This window comes from Geosmithia morbida (genome assembly GCF_012550715.1).
Source record: "Geosmithia morbida isolate 1262 chromosome Unknown scaffold_21, whole genome shotgun sequence".
NCBI lineage: Eukaryota > Fungi > Ascomycota > Sordariomycetes > Hypocreales > Bionectriaceae > Geosmithia > Geosmithia morbida.
In genome coordinates, this window is record NW_023336208.1 from 249432 (window position 1) to 264510 (window position 15079).

At 56.8% G+C, this 15079-nt stretch overlaps 7 protein-coding genes across 7 annotated transcripts; 2 read left to right on the forward strand and 5 right to left on the reverse strand.

Moving 5' to 3' along the window:
• Positions 1 to 281: 281 nt before the first annotated feature.
• On the reverse strand, positions 282 to 2047 carry GMORB2_4555 (Rhomboid family; the record flags this gene model as incomplete). The annotated part of the gene is made up of 2 exons (XM_035466529.1): positions 282 to 332; positions 416 to 2047. The coding sequence occupies 2 exons, from the start codon at positions 2045 to 2047 to the stop codon at positions 282 to 284; spliced, it is 1683 nt and encodes a 560-aa protein (XP_035318298.1).
• A 2005-nt stretch (positions 2048 to 4052) lies between these two features.
• On the reverse strand, positions 4053 to 4592 carry GMORB2_4556 (uncharacterized protein; the record flags this gene model as incomplete). Its single annotated transcript, XM_035466530.1, has 1 exon — positions 4053 to 4592. The coding sequence occupies one exon, from the start codon at positions 4590 to 4592 to the stop codon at positions 4053 to 4055; it is 540 nt and encodes a 179-aa protein (XP_035318299.1).
• A 1524-nt stretch (positions 4593 to 6116) lies between these two features.
• On the forward strand, positions 6117 to 8169 carry GMORB2_4557 (Fungal Zn(2)-Cys(6) binuclear cluster domain; the record flags this gene model as incomplete). The annotated part of the gene is made up of 2 exons (XM_035466531.1): positions 6117 to 6253; positions 6390 to 8169. 2 exons carry the CDS (start codon positions 6117 to 6119, stop codon positions 8167 to 8169), a joined length of 1917 nt encoding a protein of 638 aa, XP_035318300.1.
• A 408-nt stretch (positions 8170 to 8577) lies between these two features.
• Positions 8578 to 11076, reverse strand: GMORB2_4558 (uncharacterized protein; the record flags this gene model as incomplete). The annotated part of the gene is made up of 1 exon (XM_035466532.1): positions 8578 to 11076. One exon carries the CDS (start codon positions 11074 to 11076, stop codon positions 8578 to 8580), a length of 2499 nt encoding a protein of 832 aa, XP_035318301.1.
• Positions 11077 to 11892: 816 nt separating this feature from the next.
• On the reverse strand, positions 11893 to 12662 carry GMORB2_4559 (U3 small nucleolar RNA-associated protein 24; the record flags this gene model as incomplete). The annotated part of the gene is made up of 3 exons (XM_035466533.1): positions 11893 to 12275; positions 12360 to 12564; positions 12627 to 12662. The coding sequence occupies 3 exons, from the start codon at positions 12660 to 12662 to the stop codon at positions 11893 to 11895; spliced, it is 624 nt and encodes a 207-aa protein (XP_035318302.1).
• A 594-nt stretch (positions 12663 to 13256) lies between these two features.
• On the forward strand, positions 13257 to 14453 carry GMORB2_4560 (replication factor C subunit 2/4; the record flags this gene model as incomplete). Its single annotated transcript, XM_035466534.1, has 3 exons — positions 13257 to 13354; positions 13431 to 13651; positions 13708 to 14453. 3 exons carry the CDS (start codon positions 13257 to 13259, stop codon positions 14451 to 14453), a joined length of 1065 nt encoding a protein of 354 aa, XP_035318303.1.
• Positions 14454 to 14660: 207 nt separating this feature from the next.
• GMORB2_4561 (uncharacterized protein) lies at positions 14661 to 15039 on the reverse strand (the record flags this gene model as incomplete). Its single annotated transcript, XM_035466535.1, has 2 exons — positions 14661 to 14796; positions 14870 to 15039. Coding segments are annotated over 2 exons (306 nt in total), but the record flags the coding sequence as incomplete, so codon positions are not given.
• Between the last annotated feature and the right edge of the window lie 40 nt (positions 15040 to 15079).

A 15079-nucleotide genomic window follows, 5' to 3' on the forward strand; every position in this document is an offset into this window, starting at 1 on the left:
AGAAAAGAATATGGAAACCTCCCGTGAGAGACAAAACGGAACAAGTATCTGACAAGAATGCAGTCCAAGCAAGAAAAGGGGAAGATTATAGGTATCCCACTCCTTTAAACGAGAAAAAAAAGAAAACCATCATTCTATAAAGCATGTCGAGACAGTAATGAAAACGCCAGCACTGTGCAAACGGACTTGTCGGTGGGTGCCGCGTAGAGACATCTCCCCCTCTGTACGTGATCCGATAGCCGTGAATGAATCCGGGTGCTTCCCTCCGCCGATATTACTTTTTAACTAGACGTTGATTGAATGGTTCCGAGCTCACACCAGTTTTTGACAGGCTGCAGAGAGTCGAGTCAGCATCGGAGGAGTATGGAGTGGGAGGGAACGAGCGTGGCCAGGAGTAGAAAGAAAAAGGACTTACCAGACAGCTAAGATACTTGCACCAGCTGCAAGTGGAGCCAACATTGTAGAAGCGGTTGATGAGGACGATGAAGATGACGATGACGAGGATGAGGGCACCGACGCGGACCAGCCACCATCCCCACCACAGCGGCTTGCGTCCCTTGAAGAAGCCGACGGGGTTCTTGTGGAATGGCTGTGTCTCGCCACCGCCGGAGTCGACGCCCCCCGGAACGGCGGCGTAGGTGGCGTCCTGGCCCATCTTGATGCGGAGGGAGTTGGGGGAGTGCAGGACGGAAATACCCAAGGCGAGGCCCATGAGGAAGCCGCCGATGTGGGAGAAGTTGTCGAGGCCGGGAAGGAGCCCGAGAACGAAGGAGATGAGCATGTCGATGACGATGAAGAGGAGGTCCTTGACGGGGCTCTTGCGGTCCTTCCACGAGTAGAGCAGGTCGAGGAGGTTGAGGGCGAGGATGCCGAAGAGCGAGCCCGAGGCGCCGGTGGAGCTGATGGCGGGGGCGGCGAAGTTGCCGCCCATGACGAAGCCGAAGATTCCCGCGCTCATGTAGACGAGGAAGAAGCGGATGGAGCCGATGACCTGCTCCATCTCCTTAGCCAGGGTGAGCTGGAGGAGGAGGTTGAAGACTATGTGGATGATGCCGGCGTGGAGGAAGATGGGGATGATGAAGCGGTACCACTGGTTGGGCCGGGGCTTCTGCTCGGCGTCGCCGTCAAATTTCGGATTGGGCACGCCGCCGAAGCCGCACAGGGTCGACAGATCGCATGTATCGTCCCAGGCCGTGGCGTTGGGGCACAGGAACAGCACCTCGACCGTCGACCCCTGGATGTCGTCGATGTTGTGCATACACGGCGCGTACCGCCCGCCCATGTTGATGAGCACCTGCGTAGAGGGCCCGATCATGTAGTTGAACTCCGGCTTGATCATGATGGGCGACCCCGTCAGGTTGGCGTTGCGCACCAGCTCCCCGATGAAGACGCCGATCTGGATCAGCGAGAAGGTGTAAACCACCCACGGGATGCCCTTCTTGCCCGACCGGAGCATGCCCAGCTCCCCCAGGCCCACCTTCTTCTTCTTGCGGCGCCGCCGCGTCCCCTCGGGCGCGTCGTACACGTGGTCGTTCATCTCGGCGTCCGCCACGCCCATCCCGCCGTCCTTGAGCGGCCGGTCCTGCAGCGGTATCGCCTCCGACCCTACCGGGCTGGGTTGCCGGGACGCCGCCCCCGCGGCCCCGTAGTAACCCGTGTCCAGGTGGTTGCTGTACCCGCCGCCGTTCTGCGACATGTCGCTCACGCTGGGGTCGCGTCGAAGGCTGTTGCCGTGCGAGTTGTACGCCTGCAGATTGCTGTTGCTGTTGGCCGGGTAGGCATTGTCGTCGAAGACGCTGTCGAACGGCGAGGCCACCCCGGGATTGCGGGCGGGCAGCTCCTGCGGGTAGGTCGGCGAGTGATGCCCGGAGGCCACGGCCGGAGGGTATGTGGTCTGGGAGTGGTACGAGGGCGCGGGCGTCGGCGCCGTGGACTGCTGCCGGGGGTCGAGCTGCGACGCGTATTGGGGCGTCGGGTTGATGATGTTGCTGTTGCTGTTGCCCGCAGGTTGCGAATGTCCGCTACCGTAGTAGTCGTATGAGGCCATAATGGACTTGAGCCCTTGATCGGGGATCCGGGCGGCAGTGGAAATCGCCGCCCAGGTGGAAAGGGGGGGGGGACGAGGCCGTCGAGAGATGTGAGACGTCGGTCAGATTTGTTTTTTTTTTCCTTCTCTTTTCGATCCCGAGTCGAAACTATGTGTGTCCGTCCCTATTCTCGATGTTCACCCTCTTCTCTTTCACCTTTGACGGGTTAAAGCTTGATGCGAGTTCGTCGTAACAAAACGGGTACAAACATCACGGGAACATCCCCCCCCCCCCCCCCCCCCCCCCCAATGAAAAAAAAAAAAAAAAAAAAAAAAAAAAAAAAAAAGAGGCACAGGTTGGGAGCAAAAGGCTAGGGGGGTGGCCCAAGTGTTGGAATGAGTGTGGCTTCTTGTCGGTCGGCAAATAATATAGCAGCCTCTTTGTTCTGGAACTTCCCTTGCGTTATTTGCCGGCGGAGCGCGTTATTGGCGTGCAGGAGGATCTGACGGTTTTGATGTCAGAAGCGGAGATAAGCATCAAACAGTGAGAAAGGAGCAGGAAAGATGAGATCAGCTACATGGGAAGAGGATAAGAAGATGGAAGGGAAGGAAAAGAAGAGAGAGTAAAGAGACAAGTGGTTACACGGGGATCCAAAGAGGCAGAGAATCAACACATGAAGGGTGTTGCGTGGCCATGAGTACGACGTAATAATACGATGCAGCCCTGGAGCTGTGGAGACGCACGGATAGAATCCCTGGGTGGCCTGTAAACACGTCGTAATGCTGCAGCGATCACTTCACTATAACTCATGCGTAAACTGGTAATATAGGGAGGGGCCTCTCACCAGGGAGTCAGTCTACTGTCTTAGGCCTCCACTAGCCCCAGGGGCATTCATGGGGACTCAGGGCCCCCAGGCTGAGCAGTGGTCACTCCACTATTGAAATCTACTGTATAATATTACGTCGCCCATTACGAGTATTGCAGGTAATATTACAAGCGCGCAGGCGTCCTGTAATACTCGTACATACAGGGCCTCCGCTCACTCCCTGGGTTACTCCCCATCACTCCATCCTTTCCACCCTACGAGTAGAGTTGGACTGCACTCTGCTGTGCCACACGCAGAGACGTCGCCTATTGAGGCTGTGCACACCCTCCCCGACCGGCGACTTGTCAATCAAACAGCAGCTTTTTTGCTGATGGCTACGTTCAACCTTGTTCTATTAATAGGTTTCCACATTTCACGAACGCGATTTCATAAAATCATCCAAACTGTACGTACGGAGTACAGATCATTACTCCTACTATCCCAACATTTTCCAGCGTCGTTCCCTCACCGTCTATGCAGAAATGGATGCGGCCTCCTTCCTACTGGCCTACTTCCTACCAGCCACCTACATTTGAAGTCTCTTCCGCTGCAGGTCAGCGTCATTGTCTCGCTTGCCAGCTAATAAAATTTATCAAAAGAGCATTGAATTAAAAGCGAAAAACACGCGCATATACAGGGGGGAAAGGGGGGGGGGGGAGGACACAGGCATTCATTCTGAAATTCGCTAGGCTGACAGGACTGGAAGTGACTGGATCGCTCACCATTCCAGCAGCGTATCTGCACTATATAACATATTACGTGTGGCGTCGTGGCTAGGCAATTGCGCCATGATGCCCAGTCCAGACAGCCAGCCCAGCCTGAGCCCGGCGACACCAAACACAGACGGCATCAGATACGAGATATGGATACTCACGGGTCTGTTTTCCCCGGTTTTTTTCTTTCTTTCCTTTTCGGTGGCGCCCCGGTGCAGGTGGTCGGTGATCCGTGGGGATGGAGGCAGTAGAGGTAGTCACGACCTGCTTGGCTCTCCCTGAAGTAAAATGCTGTTGTCTGTGGCACAGGAGTAGCAAGGCCATGTATGTTTGTAGCATTTCGTATGTATTTGTTGCATTTCGTAAGATTGAACACAGTATGGTACAGACAGGTGTTATTACAAAGACAGACTAGACGGCATGGATGATGTCGCAGAGGAAGCCGCCTCACGGCTTCTTCTTCTCGTCTTCGCCCTGCTTCTTCGCATCCGCTCCGGTCCAGTTCCCGCTCCAGACGTCGTATATCTGATCCATGATGATCCCCGCCATGCCCTTGCCCTCCTCGAAGCTCCTCTGGTGCTCCTCGAGCCTCCTCTTCTGCCAGTCGCCCGACTCGCCGCCCATCCACACATCGTCCACCACCTTGGCCAGACCCTTCTTCTTCTTCTCGTCGGCGGCGGCGGCGGCGGCCACGGCGGCCTTGTGCTCCCTGAGCAGCTGCTGGGTGCGCTGGGCCTCCGGAGGTAGGCCCTGGGTGGCCTCGACCAGGCCGTTGGCCCTCCGCGCGAACCGCTCGTACAGCGACTCGCCCGTGTACTCCTTTGCTAGGTGTGACGTCGACATGGAGAAGCCCGTGGCCAGGACGAAGAAGCGGATGTCCATCTTGCGCGGCGGGAGCAGCATGGCCAGAGGGCAGACGATGGCCCCTGCTATGGCCGAGTTCTTGAGGAAGCCGTTGGTGGCTGGTGCGTCGCCGTCTTCCGCCATGATCGCGTCTCTGTATCTCTCAGTTCTTATGGTCGGTTGGGTCTTCCGTCGTCCTCTCTATGTCGTAGATGTCGTAGACGTCGTAGATGGGAGAGAATGTTTCGATGGCTGTCGTTTGTAGAGTCGCGAGTTGAGGGCTGAAATGTTTCCAGACTCTTTTTTTTTCTCCTCCGGGTCGTCCAAGACCCACGTCAGCCACTCCCGCCAAGGAATGTCCTCGGTGTATAAGGATCTAGGCTGAGAACTATCAGCGTCCGTCCCGACTATAAAAAGAAAAGTTGGGGTTTAGCGTATAGACTGCCCTTGTATAGATCGGCGAGTAGCTGTAATTGATTCGAAGCGAAAAAAAGCTCATAGATCTCTGGGACACGGGTATCCAGGGGCTTTACCGCTGGAAGAATGACATCGAAAGCTATAGGGTAGGTAACCATGAAGGTGAAGGGCAAGAAAGTGGAAGAGTATCCCGACTACAAGACGTTGCATACTACTAATACATATGACTGGAGAGTCCGGTAGCGACCGGAAAGATGTACAGCCGTCACAACGCAAATCGTGCAACAGCAGTCATCGCCGAGGTGGCTGAGACCCTTTGATGCCATGAGCACTTGTAGGGTAGAAGGGAAGCATCGAGTTGAGACGAGAGTTGAACTCTAGCAGCTATCGAGGATGTGAACTACTGGTTGACTAAGGAGTAATAGTAGGTACGATATGATGATGATACTACATGGAATATGGATTATGGAACCTCTAATCCGGTTGAGACCTTCTTCATCGTACAGGAATACTGGTAGCGCTGTTCACGTTGCAGGCAAAGAGTCGGTAGATGTGACTACAATGCTACCAGCATGATGATGACTAATACTAACGTAGGACTGAGTATTAATACGGAGTACACATGTCTTAAGAGGAGCAGCATGGCGATGCAGCATAATGAAGCAGATGCGGATTTAAACCGGGAAAAAGAGAGGATGATCAGACACTACAACGAGTAGGCCACTCGAGGTTGCTGATACTACAAGAAACAGACAGGCATTAACAGTTGATTAGCACTTAGTAGTAAAAAGTGGTGATGCTAGCAGGCGCATAGGAATGATGGCCCGTAGCAGTAATAAAAGTACTCGTCGATGCCGTTGAATCGACGGCCTTCTCCAAAGCCTCCACGCTACATCTCTAGCTTTCCCTCTCCTCCTACTCTCGCTCGGGGGCGGAAAGGAAAAGAGACGGAGGAAAAGGGTGTTATATATTCAGGATCCGGCCTATACTACCGCCATGGATCGAACGAACGCAGGCAAACCTTAATATAGAAAGCAATGAGACATCCGAAGAATCGTGCTTTCCTTCATCGTCTATTAGCATTTCCGTCTCTCCTTCTTTCTCACACACTCCCTTTCCCCTCCTTCTTCTCGTCCCTGTGCGGTCCCTCCATCTTCCCCTCTTCTTCAACAACTCTCCCGAGGAAAATACCCCATTGTGTACATCAAGTGAGAAGAGGAATAAAGACGAGACGAGAAAAAAAAAATAATAATGCCACCCATCATCAACAGTGACTCTCCTCAGCCTACTCCTACGCCGCTGTCATCTGCATCGACACCGACACCAACAGATGAGAGACGAGGTCGCAGAAGTAGACCGAAAGCCAAGACAGGCTGCTCCAGCTGCAAGTACGTCTTCACTTCACCTCACTCCATCGGCTTCTGACCTGGGATGGACGGGAAGTTGCTGACATAGTACCAATGTAAGACAACGTCGAATTAAATGCGACGAGGCCAGACCTGCATGCTCACAATGTGTCAAGAGCAAGAAGCATTGCACTGGATATCCCCCTCCAAGTCGCTATGCCGTCTCCTACACTGAGCTGCGCATCGCTCCGAGGCCCATTGCCGCCAGCCACTCCTCCTCATCTTCGCCTTCGGTATTATTAGCGCCATCGTCTTCAGCATCAGCATCAGCACCAGCATCGTCAACTCCTGCTGCTCTTGTTAGCCACCGCCCCAAGCAGCAGTGCCTGCGACAACGACGCCACCACCAACGCCAACAGCGACAGCTGCCACTGCCACAGCCATCGCTGCCACAGCCATCTCTCACCATCCACCGGCCCGCCGCGTCCCTGGGCCTAGACGACATCGAGGGACGATACTTTGACCTGTTCCGCACCCAGACGGCCTCTGAGCTGTCTGGCTACTTCGGCCATGTCTTCTGGACCCGATCTGTCCCGCAAGGATGCCATGCCGAGCCGGCCATCCGTCACGCCGCCGTCGCCTTGGGCGCCCTATACAAGACTCTGGAGCAGTCAAACCGAGCCCCCTCACATGAGGCTGAGCCCCCCTCCCATGCCTCTTCCTCACGCGACGCCCGCGCTCGCACCGTCATGCCTCACTGGCATGTGGCCGTGCGGCGTTACTCGGACGCCTGCAACGCCCTCATGCTCCTCAAGGACGACACCCCCAGTATCTCGTCGTACCGCAGCCGTCTGACGGCCAGCGTTCTGCTCAGTTGCTTCGACGCCTTCATCGGAGACCACAGACAGGCCATCGTGCAGATCCAGGCTGGCATAAGCCTCATCAACCGACTCAAGGCTACAACCGCCGCGACGGCGAACAGGTGCAACGATGATGACGACCTGCTCGCCATCTTCACCCGTCTCGCCATCCAGGCCAAGTCATACGATCTGGCCTTCCACTTCCCCCAGCCCTATGTCATTCGTCTGACCAGCAGCGACGAGGAAGCCCTCCAGCTGCCGCTGCCGCCTCCATCCGCCCTCCAGGGCGATGGCCCGTTCACGGACCTGCGTGTCGCCCGACTCGCGTACGATGCCATAGTCGAACGCATCCTCCGTACCGTCGAAGGCCTGGACTCCCTCCGACGACACCCTTACCCGCTGTTCCCGGCGTCGTGGCAGCGCTCGGTCCACAGCCTCATGCACGACATGGATGCTTGGTCGCGCTGCTTCCAGCCCCTGCTGGACTCCCGCCTCGACCCGGCCCACCCCCTGAGCCCGTGCGAACGCGTGGGCGCGGCGACTCTCAAGATGACGCAGATCAACATGCATATCTTGCTGCGCTGCTTCTTCGACGAGACGGAGTCGCAGTTCGACGCCTTCCTCCCCCACTTCAGCCACATTGTCGACCTGGGATACGAAGTCGTCCCCCACGCCGTCGCGGCCGATACCGGCACCACTGCGCCCGCGGCTAAACCCAGCTTCATTGCCGATCTAGGCATCGTCCCACCGCTGTTCGTCGTAGCGACGAAATGCCGCTATCCGGTCGTCCGTCGTCGGGCGATACATCTTCTTCGCAGTAGTGCTCGTAGAGAAGGCATGTGGGACAGTGAATTGTCTGCCCACATAGCAGAGTGGATCATGCGTCTCGAGGAGTCCGGCATGTCTCCGCAGCAGCAGACGATGGCAATGGCAGGAGCGTCGCCCATACCCGAATATAAGAGAGTCATGATTCACACTGCCGATTTCGACCTCAGAGAGCGCAGGGCAGATCTGAGTGTTGGGTGGCGAGGGGCTATACGGCCTGGGGCCGATATGACGTCTCAACTGGGGAGACGGACGACGCATATTTCCTGGTGATCATGTATATTTCCTGGTGATCATGTATATTTCCTGGTGATCATGTATATTTCCTGGTGATCATGTATATTTCCTGGTGATCGTGTATACAATTCTCTTTTCCAGACAAGATCAATATTCCAGGTATAGTATAGACAAGACATGGCTCCCGGTGATTCTGCTTGCACCAAGTGAATGCACAAAGCGTGGCACATTTCAAATTCGACTTCTTATAGGACCAATCTTCCGAACATGTGCAGGAGAAGAAAAGGGAGGGAAAAAAAACCAACGCTCTATGACATCTCCTTATACAGACAGTACTATAAATATATAAAGCATACAAAAAAACTTCACGCTATATGCAACATGCTCGGGTATTACACATCGAGTACAGCAACGGTGAAATGAAAACACAAACGTCCCTTATAACTATAAGGGCGGCAACTCCTCTCGACAGATAGGACACTGCAGGCGGAACCTCATCCAGGCCTCCAGACACGGGGTGTGGAAGACATGCCGGCACGGGGTGACCATGTACGTCCTTCTGGCCAGGGTAGCCGACACGGTGGAGGCGTCCTGACCGGCCCTGACGACGGGGACCTCGAGCAGCTCACGACAGATGGCACAGTCGATATTCCTGACAGCCTTGGCATGCGGATCGTGGCCATCATCACCGTTGCCGTCGTCGTCGCCGTCGTCGTCGGCGCCGCCGACGACCAGACCGATCGGCAGGCCGCCCGTCTCGAGGTTGTCCTCGCTCAGGACGGGGTGGTAGTCCCACGCCTCGGGGGTCCAGGAGGCGGGGATGCCGAAGCGCGGGCCCAGCACATCCTGCCCATACAGGACGGATATCTGCAGCCACAGCCACGCGCACATGGCTAGGAGGGCGGGGCGGTCGGGCTCGGCGTACAGGAAGTTGTCGCTCTTGAGCCAGAAGTAGGCCAGGGGCAGGATGCGCAGGATCGACTGCCCCCAGACGAAGCGCCAGCGGAGGGCGCGGCGGCAGTTGCGCATCACGTTGCGGTGGATCTGAGGCACCCACAGCGATAGGTAGCACATCGCGCACACGTTGTGGAACACCGACCGCACGCCCGGGTACCACGTCGTCGAAGAGATGACCAGGAAGCTGAGGCCGAGCCCGGCCAGCATGTACCGTCCCATCGTGGCCTGGAAGGTCTGCGCGCCGTTGGGCTGCTGCTGTCCCTGGCCGCCTGCGTTGCCTGTCACTTCGGCGATCTCGGCGTCGATGTCTTGGTCTGACGGGATGATGATGGGCTGGTCCAGAGGTGGAGGTGGAGGTGCGGGGGTGGCGGTGGTCCGATTCGACGAAGAGGCCGGCGTGTTGCTGCCGGCGGTGGTGCTCCTCTGGTCTCGACGCTGCTCTCGCGTTTCGGGGATCTGGACCTCGTGGATCTTGGCGAGGAAGCTGGCGCCGATGACGCTCGAGAGGAAGGCGGCGAACAGGAGCACCAGCGCCGGCAGCAGCGTGGCACCTGCCGAGGCCATCCACACCATGGATGCCATCAGGGTCATGGTGTCGGCCAGGACCATGATGACGGTGGTGCCGAAGCTGATGCGCGCCATGGTCGACGGCGTCGACGACTCCGTCACCTGCGCCTTGAGCACGTACACCTGCGCAAAGAGCACTAGGGCGAAGGCCAGCACCCACGACCTGACCTGGTGCAGGTGCACCTCCTTCTTCAGACCCGTCAGGTGCTGCTCCTCGCCCGGGGGGAACTCGGGCGGGCCCTTGGTCTCGAGGAAGAAGCCGCAGTCCGGGGAGTAGATGATGGCCGACATCTTGAGCTCCGGGATGCTGCCCACGGGCGCGCCCTGCGGCCGCTGCAACTCCGACTCCATGCCCTGGAGGATGCGTGACATGGCTACTTCGGGGGTGTCGAGCGTCGACGCTACGCCCAGGTCCTCCCGGGACGGCGGGTGCACCTGCGCGTACATGATGAACTCGCAGTGCGGCGACGGGTGCGTCGTGTACGCCGGGTTCTCGAGGTCCGAGTTCCACGGCACCTCCTGTTCGTAGAACATGCTCTTGGCCTTGGCCCGGAGCGTGTCGGCCAGCGTCTGGTTGAGCAGCGCCCTGCTCGACTGGAAGAAGTCGGCGCTGGGCGTCAGATGCGGTAGCCCAAAGATGCCCTCGAACTTCTCGCTCGTCGTCGTCATGAGGATCACGCCCTGCCGCGGCCAGTGCACGCCCCAGAGCCGCATCCCCCAGTTGAGGAGCGACCCGTGCGTGTCCTCGACCTCGATCGTGGCCTTGACGTTGCGGATCAGGCCGCCGCCCAGCCGCCCCGTCCCCTCCCCCGCCGGCAGCTGCCTGTACTCGGTCACCGTACGGTTACCCTCGAGCATGACGAGCATCTTGCCCGACTCACCCGTCATGTTGCGAGCCCACTCGGTCTTGTCACCCACCCAGTGCATCGACGGTACGCTCCTGCTGAGGTTGTAGCTACCCGGCGTACGGGGAAACGTCCCGGGCTTCCTGACCCAGTTCCCGTGGACTGTCCCCGAGGCGTTCGCCCACACGGGGAGGCCGCCGCGGCCGGCGTAGTCCCACCAGTGGTCGTCCTCGCCCGCCCTGGCAGGCGCCACGTACCGGCTCAGCTCCATGCTCCTGTCGCGGAAGCGGCCTAGGTCCCCCCATTCAAAGTCATCCTCCTGGCGGTACCCCGTCAGGTTCAGCCAGCTTCCGGTGCCCTCGGCGTTGACGGCCGACGCTGCCGTCGGGTTGAAGTCGCCCCATTTCGTCTGGTTGAGCACGTCGAGCGCCGCCCAGAACCGGTCCAGCCGCTCGTGTACCACGTCGGAGAGGAGGAGCGACTGACCCCTGTATTCAGCGTCGGGGAAGATGATCCATAGCATCAGGAGGAGCAGCACGATGCCGGCGACCGACTGCTGTGGTTGTTGCGGCATTGCGAAGAATAAGAAAAAAAAAAGAGGGCGTCTGCGAGGACGCGGCTTCACTCCTGCCTCATTCTACTACTAAACTGCGTGTGCTTCTACTCATCGGGATGCCCCCATTGATGACCGTCCCGGACAAAAGTATCGTTTTCGTATCGGCGGTTCTACGTCGTTCTGCGTCGTCCGTGGTCGATGTTTAGGTGGCTTGTAGGGGTGAGAGAAGCAGGATGGTGTGACGACACGAGGGCTTGGGAGGTACGTACCCACTGCTGCTTTATTAATGTCCGATGTGGTGATGTCTTGAGTGCGGAAGACCACCGCTTTGCGACGACCGGAAACGCGCGGCGTCATTGGTAGTCTGTGACCACCGACAACCTACCAGGTCTGGCTGATGCTGCATATCGAAAAAGATTCAACATGTAAATAAGAGCGGTTAATCGAAACTGGACCAGTTTTGGAGACGAGACTACGTACTGGTAGTATGGATGTAGGCGTGTGCCACCAAGTACCAGGAACGACGAGGATATCATGAGACGAGAGCGCCTAGGGCGAGGCAGTGGCAGAAACGTAAAAATGGCCGTTGGCCCTTGTTTTCTTTCTATTGACTGGGTAGTGTGGGATGTATTGTCGAGAGTAAAGCCCATGTCATAAGGAGCCTTTCGTTATCTACTGATGCCTCTGACGGTGCCGCACCAAAGACGCCGCACCAAAGACCACCCGACGCAAACGATGTGACAAGAAGGAACTGAAGAGTGACATTATAGGCACATCAAGGGTCAAAGAAAAAACAAAAAAAAAACAACGTTAAAAAGAGGTCATTAAATCGCATCAAGAGTCCGGCGCACCAGGCAGCCGCTCGATGGCCATCTTTCCCCTCCCGACGCTCATGAGGGGCACACCGGGGATCTTGCGTAACCTCTGCTTGAGGGCCTTGTCGTTCGTGCCGACAATGTATATGCGGTTCTTCTGGACACGGTCAACCAGGCAGTCATCGGCGTAGACACCCTTGTGGTCGCACTGCAGCCTCTGCCAGCGCTCGTCACGGGCTACGCGGAGGGCGAGGCGGTATTTGGGGCCCAGCTTCTCGAGCTCGGCCATGACGCACGATGTGATGATGGGGTTGCACTTGGCGTAGAGGCAGTCCATCATTCCGTCGAGGAGGTCGACCTTGCGCTGGACAGAGTGGGATACTGCAGATGGGGAAGGAAAAGCTGTCAGTAACTGTATATATGTGTATATATATATATATATATATGTATATATATATATAGAGTATTCCTCTACTGGGAACATACTGAAATTGGTGTCCACGAGGACATTGTAGGGAGGCACGAGGGCTTGGTTGGACTGGAAGAACATGTGACTGGGCATCTGAGGCGCCTCGCGGATCAACTCTCCTGCCACTGTCGTCTTCTTGCTCCTTTCCTTGGCCAGAGCGGCCTCGGCCTTTTCCTTGTTGGCTTTGAGGCGATCGTCGCGACGGCCAATGACTCGCTTGACCTGTGGTCTAAGAGTCAGAAATGTTGTTGGAACCGCGCGCAAGGATCAGGCAGATATCATACCTGACCGAATTTTCTCGTCTTCTTGGCGACACCCATGGCGTCAAAATTCGGTTGATGTGTCTCGTGGGTTGCTTTTGAAAGGAAATTTATGCCGGTCGCTCAATCGCAGACGGGGGTCTTTGGCGATGCCGAAAATGCCGTGTATCAGTCTCTAGATGAAAAGACGATATTTTCCGTACGGGGATAATGTTTATGGAGTCGAGATTTTGTTTTGTTTTGTTTGTTCTCGGTGGTGTAGAATGCTGGATGAAGAAATCAACAGCAATATTCTGCCTTCCAAATGCTACAATTGCGGCGGGACAAAAAAAGTTGATGACACCGGGGTGATTTCTGCCCATCGCTACTTCTCTTTTTTCAAAGAGGGAAGGCGGTGTGATTGGCATGCGAGGGACGGCTGGCGGTCGATTACCTGCCCCACTTCTCCTACTGCCAGTGGGTGGACGCTCTGTAATAGCTGGTGGGAGAGTGCTAGTCACGCCTACAGGCTACAGGCACGGATACGAGCAGACTCTAGAGCTGGACGCGTCTTTCGGCGACGAGGCGCGTTAAGTGCAACACCACCATCACCACCATCACCACTTTGCCTATCTGCACACCCACCCTCATCCAAACCGCCAAACCGCCTACACGATGCCCGCCGCACGAACCGAAGAGAAGGGAGAATCGTCGACGGCCGCTTCCAAGGCTGCTGCCGCCGCACACGACTCGCCAAACTATGAACTGCCATGGTACGTGCACCTTGACCTCCAAACATCGGACAGGAGCAGACGCAGCTTGCTAACGATCTGTTGGATGGTGCTTCAGGGTGGAAAAGTACCGACCTGTATTCCTGGACGACGTCGTCGGAAACACAGAGACGATTGAGCGACTAAAGATCATTGCGAGGGAAGGAAACATGCCCCACGTCATCATCTCCGGCATGCCTGGTATTGGAAAGACGACGAGCGTGCTGTGTCTGGCACGACAGCTGCTGGGAGACTGTTACAAGGAGGCTGTACTGGAGCTCAACGCCAGTGACGAGCGAGGTGGGTTGACGGCCGGACCCCGGGTTGCCTCGACTGCGCACTGATACAAGACATAGGCATCGATGTGGTGAGGAATCGTATCAAGGGATTCGCCCAGAAAAAGGTGACGCTCCCCGCGGGGAGACACAAGCTCATCATCCTCGACGAGGCCGACAGCATGACGTCGGGCGCGCAGCAGGCCCTGCGCCGCACGATGGAGATCTACTCCAACACTACCCGCTTCGCTTTTGCATGCAACCAGTCCAACAAGATCATCGAGCCGCTGCAGTCGCGATGCGCCATCCTGAGATACGGGAAGCTGTCGGACGCCCAGGTGGTCAAGCGTCTGATGCAGATCATCGAGGCGGAGAAGGTCGAGTACAGCGACGACGGACTGGCCGCGCTGGTCTTCAGCGCAGAGGGCGACATGCGCCAGGCCATCAACAACCTGCAGTCTACCTGGGCGGGGTTCGGCTTCGTGTCGGGCGACAACGTCTTCAAGGTGGTCGACTCGCCCCACCCCATCAAGGTGCAGGCCATGCTTAAATCCTGCTACGAGGGCAACGTCGACTCAGCCCTGGATACCCTCCGCGAGCTCTGGACTCTGGGATACTCGAGCCACGACATCATCAGCACCATGTTCAAGGTGACCAAGACCATCCCCAGCCTCGGCGAGCACGCTAAGCTGGAGTTTATCAAGGAGATTGGCTTCACACACATGAAGATCCTCGAGGGTGTCCAGACACTATTGCAGCTGAGCGGGTGTGTTGCTAGGCTGTGTAAGATCAACATGGATCCCAAGAAGTTCCAGGCAGCGGCATAAAGAGCGGTGGGACGGCAGGAAAACTTGATGGGCATAGGTTCCGGCGTTGGAGTTTGTTTGATTGCATCTTTTACGTATGTAGAGAACAGACACACAGGGCGAAGAAGAGCAGAGGCTTCAGAGGAAGGTGTACATGGGGAACTCCTTTCGCAACATCCTGCACGGCTTACTTCCGACTGATCATTTCTGATTGACATTGCTGCTCACTTCCTCCTCGTACCTCTCCCACTTGGCCTTTTCGCGTATGAGCCTCCTCTGCATCCTCATCCTCGCCTCATACTCTCTCAACTGCGCATCGGCATGGATCATACCACCAAACACCATGCCCGACATTTGCAGGTACCTGGACTTGAGATGTGAGAGACGTTCCACACCGGGGCATCGCCGCTACCAAGTACGGGCTAAAGTAGACCTACACCTTGAACTGGACCGTCGTTCCCCGGTAGACGGGCGACCAGGCGAATCCGATTGCTCCAAGAATGGCCGTGCCCATTCCCCATTTGGCGGCACCGACGACAGCTCCCTTGGCGGCCTCCCAGGCAGCATCGTTGGCCTCATCCGTCTTTAACACGTCATGGGAGCGCATGTTGACTATCCATGCCGATAGTTAGCTCTGCCTTTGCGTT